This window comes from Triticum dicoccoides, chromosome 2B (genome assembly GCF_002162155.2).
Source record: "Triticum dicoccoides isolate Atlit2015 ecotype Zavitan chromosome 2B, WEW_v2.0, whole genome shotgun sequence".
Classification (NCBI taxonomy): Eukaryota; Viridiplantae; Streptophyta; class Magnoliopsida; order Poales; family Poaceae; genus Triticum; species Triticum dicoccoides.
Window position 1 is genome coordinate 193,135,533 of NC_041383.1, and position 5,166 is coordinate 193,140,698.

Sequence of the window (5,166 nt, forward strand, 5' to 3'; positions counted from 1 at the left end):
CGCCCTTCTGATTGGGCCACGGCGGATCTGGTCTACTTGCTGGTGTGTGAGATGTGGCGGACATCATTGAGACATGTGTGACGCGTAGCAGCCCACGGCGCCATTGATTTGCTGCCTCCAATGTAGGAATGTCCCAACTCTGCCCTTCTTTGTGGAGATGGCTTCTCTATTTCTGTGGTGAGGGTTTGGTAGGTTTGTTGCGCACGATGTCATTGAAGCCGGGGGTTGTTAGGTTGCTTCGGTTGTAATGTATGTCTAGCGGTAGTCGGTTGTGGTCATGTCTCGAGTGGTCAGTTGTGCTGCCTAGTCCCAGGCTTGTGTAAATTATATTCTTTCTATCAATGCATCAAGGCACAAGCTTTGTGTTTTCTCAAAAAAATGTTCGAATTTTTTCCTTCAATTGCTCATGGAGTTTCAGCTTGAATATTGCATCCCTTTAAATGAATCATGCAGCAATCAATTTTCAGGACCATTATCTAAAATGAGTATCGTCAACTGAAGGTGAAAGTGTTAGGACAAGAGTACAAGACCACTATCAAATGGTGCAAACATCAACAAAAGAGCTGTAACTAAATCTGGAAACACATGCACTTTTTGAAATTAGTTAACTATTCATAGAGTTGTAATTAGTTGTCTTGATTCAGCCATAGATTAAACTCAATAATAAGGTCATAAATATGGCAGCTTGGTTCATAGTGATGGTATACAATAGTAACTCGGGTCAGACTGATACTTGATACAATGCTGTATTATATGCATGGGAGACATGTCATGACAAATTCACTCCCATTGGTGTGGGTTAATCATGAAGAGGGAAAACTTCAAACTAATGATGTCTTTGACTCTCAAGTGTTGAGCATATTTACCACTTAATTGTTGCAGAGGCCGCAGCAAGACAAAGATAGTACTGCTTGCAGTAAGTATCCAAACCAAGTGCAGATGGGTCTCTAGCCGACAGATTTTTTACCATAACCGCCCCCTTACAGATAAAGGGAACATGAGTGATATTAAGGGGTCTCATTAACCCGATAACTGAAAGAATAGATGTCCCAGTAAGTGGAAACAAAACATAATACCTTGGTATCATCAAAGCAACCACGTGCCATCGTGACCTACAAAGTGAGCTTTTCATAAGAGTAGAACGCTATTATTCTTTCCTTCTGTAAAATATAGATAAAATGTCATAAGAGTATCACCTTTTTGCTTGCTTGGTAATTTTTATCAACCAGCTCTGAAACTCCAACCATACCATCTGCCGCAGTTTTATTTGGGGGCACAATTACAGTATTCGGATCATAGAAATGCAGTAGTGTCTTCGTATTCTGGTATGAACAGCTCGTCTCGATATACTGAGATAGGTGCAGTGAGGCTGATCTCAAATCAAATGCCGCAACACCAACCTGTAACATTTTTATTTTTCTGTAAACAGATTCTGGCAAAGTAGCAAAACTGTATCTGTTCATGAATTCGAAGATGAAGACCGGCTTTCTCTGCTTTGCTTTTACTAGCATTTCCTTTAGTTGCCAACATCAGATTCATTACTATATCAGCCTAAGGTGCACTTCAATTCTATATATCCACGCATAAAAAAACACAAATGTCCAACACTTGCAGGTGCAGCAACCAATTATGTGACATGGGATGCGGTGAACACACAAAGATCCCTCTAAAAATAGAAGATACATTTTACGCCTGGATATCGAATTTTAATTTGGTGAATTGTGTATGGAGATCAGAAAATGCTGTTTGTAAATAAACAGTCAGACAAACGCCAAAAAATGAACTATACAGACGAAGGAAATCATTTTAGTTACATACTATTCATATACTTATGTGTCCCAAACATAAAACGTCTTATAAGTATTAAGTTACAGATGGAGTAGTTCATAGGAGATTATCTCTGTGGCGGTTAAACAGAATATCAGTCAAAGCAAATGAAATCAAATAGGGTCTGCATTTCTGGACGGAGATTAAAGCAACTTCTAGGAATTACCGCCCAAATCTGTTTATGAGTTACTGCAACATCAGGAAAGTACTAAAAATCTGTTCGCCAGGTGCGGGTGCAGTTTACATCATATCACACGGTTTCGATTTCGATTCAGTCGGAACGGCAAATGCAGCAGAAGAGCTATCGTGCAGCAATCGTTCTGAAACTAATATTCGACCCAAAGACCCTCCAAACCCTAAACAAATCACCGGCCGGAAGATTTTGAGCAAATCCGAAGGGGAAACATCGCACTGGCATGCCAAACCGAGGTAATTCCTTCGATTCAATCCGCGGCAACCCCGGGAAGACACGGGTCGGGCGGGGCACTGAGATGGGGACGTTCGAAATGGAAGGCGCGGGGGCGAAATCGACGATCCGACTAAGCAATGCGGGGGGGTGAAGAGGGGGGTTTAAGGCGTGACCTCCTTGGCTCGGTTCTCGATGAGGCCGATCACGAAGCTCGATCGATCGCCGGCGACGGCGACGCCGCCGCCCCCACCCCCTCCTCCTCCGGCAGCGCCCTCCTCCATCTCCTGCGCCGAACCCTGGAAGGATGCAACCACGGCTGCTAGCTGGTGTGTGCGCGCGGATGTGTCTGTGCGAAGCGGCGAGGAGAGCGTTTGGTCGCTTCCGTTTTCTCTACACGGCCTGCGGCGGGGCCAGAGGAAGTGACGAAGAGTTGTGAGGCTGAGCTAGTGGCCAACTCCATCGCGCGACCCAAACGGATGTCCGTTTTTCCGGATTCTGTCCGTTTGAATAGGGGGTCGTGTCCGGGCCTGTTCTGGGATGCTGGGCGCACGGCCGCATCCTTTTGCCCCATCTCATCTGTCAGGGTCTAAAAATGTCCATATTTTCATATGAAAACAAGTTTGCACGTCTAAATATTAATTGTTTGAAAATTAAAATAGTTTTACAACCCAATCAAAATCATCTTTAATAAAGATAGTTTTACAACCAAATCAAAATTGTTTTGATGAACATAAAACGAACCAATACATCTATCGGTTGCCAAAATGCTCCCAGACGTGCTCAACCAAGTCATTTTGAAGAGCCTTATGAGTGTGCCAATCACGTAGCTCACGATGGAACTGGCAGAACTGATCAAACGTGGCCGGTTCTTGATGCAGGGGCTCAACATTGTCACCTTGATAGTCAAATCCTTGGTCGAAGATACTGTCATCACGCTCGTCCTCGACGATCATGTTGTGCATGATCACACAAGCAGTCATCACCTCCCAAAGCTTTCTTTCATCCCATGACAGTGCAGGGTATCGAACGATGCCCCATCGGGATTGAAGCACACCAAAAGCATGTTCCACATCCTTTCTAGCACTCTCTTGCATTTGGGCAAATCTCTTTCTCTTCTCACCTTCGGGCTTCGAGATTGTCTTCACAAAAGTTGACCACTGAGGATATATACCATCAGCTAGATAGTATACTTTGTTGTACTGGTGGCCGTTGACCTCAAAGTTGACAGGTGGGGAGCGGCCTTCTGCAAGCCTCGCGAAGACTGGAGAACGTTGCAGCATGTTGATATCATTGTGAGAACCTACCATACCGAAGAAATAATGCCATATCCAGAGATCCTGCGATGCCACAGCTTCTAATATGACAGTGCACTCGCTGACATGCCCCTTGTACTGGCCCTGTCAAGCAAATGGACAGTTCTTCCACTCCCAGTGCATACAATCTATGCTGCCAAGCATGCCTGGAAAGCCTCTAGCTGCGTTGGTCGCCAACAATCTCTCTGTATCAGCGACAGTTGGCTGCCTCAAGTACTCTGGGCCAAACACCTCGATCACAGCTTGGCAGAACTTGTACATTGACATCAGACATGTTGTCTCGCTCATACGCACGTACTCATCCACCAGATCGCCTGGAATTCCATAGACAAGCATGCGGACGGCCGTCGGTGCATTTTTGGTAAGAGGAGAACCCAAGCTTGCTAAGGGCATCCGTCTTGCACTCGAAGTATGGGTCATGAGCAACCACTCCCTCTCGAATACGATTGAACACATGCCTTGCCATTCAAAAACGGCGACGGAATTTATCCTGCTTGAAGAGCGGTTTGTTGGAAAAGTAATCAGCATAGAGCAGGGCGTGGCCTCTCTCCCTGTTGCGGTTCAGGTTGGGAGCACGGCCAGGGACTGACCCCCTGTACCAAGGAAGCTGCCGTTGAATGTGGTCGTGAACGACCAGTGCAGCCACCACAAGATCTTCATCATCTGACGATGAATCGTCCGATGAACAAAGGAAGTGGTGGAAGAAGAACTCGTCTCCACTGTCCATACCTTTATGGGCAAAATGTCGAACACCTTGCGGTTGTGGTGGCGAAGAGGCCGCGATGATCACCTCGATCCAGCAAGGGTGGTTGCCGGCCGGCTACTGGCCGCTCTGGAGCCGTCGGAAGCTCTCGCGGCCGCTGTGGTACGTCGCCGGCGGTCGTGTCTCCTCTGCCACCAGCAAAGACGGCGACGGCCAAACCTCCTTCGATCGATGGCCAAAACTACGGCGAAAGCGCGAGCGTCGTGGCGGCCATGTCTACACGTGGTTTGGTATGGACGGTCGGGGGCTGCGCGGTGCGGAGGCGGCCGAAGAATAGCGGCGGCGCCGGCGGCGGGGCGGGGCGGGAGAGGGAGGGTTGAAGCATTGGGAGGGAGGGACTGCTAGTGTCCCCGACAGGCGGGCCACGGGAGGGGGGGACAAGGGCGTGCGTCGCGGTCGTCCGCGCGCGTCCGTTTCACCCAAAACCGAGCGCAACTTTGGGCCGGGGATGGGTCGAAAACAGACAGATTCCGGACATTTGTCCATTTGAGGCAGCGCGCCGGGCCGCGCTATTCGTCCGTTTTACCCCAAACGGACGCAGCCGGACAAGATGGGGTCGCGCGGTGGAGTTGGCCTTAAGGGATTTGCTAGCTGAACATTTTTTTACAAATTTGACATTTTGAAACTAGGAGAAGGTTTAAGGGGTCAGGGCAACTCCACACTGACCCAAACGAATAAGCAATGTGTCTGTTTTCTTTATCCGTTTGGGTCGGGGCCGGCGTTCGTCCCTTGCCACGTGTTCCCTTGGCAGTACACACAACCGGTCGACTCATTTGATCCGTCTCGACAGGTTTTTTTCCAACAAACATATTTTTATCATCAAAGATAGTAAGTAGATATCAAAATAAAGTTTT

The 5,166-nt window shown here is 47.7% G+C and overlaps 1 protein-coding gene across 3 annotated transcripts in view; it reads right to left on the reverse strand.

Annotated features, from left to right (window-relative positions):
- Positions 1-2,635, reverse strand: part of LOC119363012 (DNA mismatch repair protein MSH4-like) — a 12,698-nt gene extending 10,063 nt beyond the window's left edge. For 2 of the 3 annotated variants that reach the window (XM_037628307.1, XM_037628306.1), the window contains exons 1-4: positions 2,410-2,635; positions 1,197-1,400; positions 1,077-1,112; positions 867-979 (exon numbers count right to left, since the gene is read on the reverse strand). In XM_037628307.1, coding sequence (XP_037484204.1) covers positions 867-979; positions 1,077-1,112; positions 1,197-1,400; positions 2,410-2,517 — 461 coding nt within the window. In that variant the 5' untranslated portion in view covers positions 2,518-2,635. Of the gene's footprint in view, positions 1-866; positions 980-1,076; positions 1,125-1,196; positions 1,401-2,409 lie in introns of those variants that run through there. The other variant, XM_037628308.1, reaches the window with a different exon arrangement.
- Between the last annotated feature and the right edge of the window lie 2,531 nt (positions 2,636-5,166).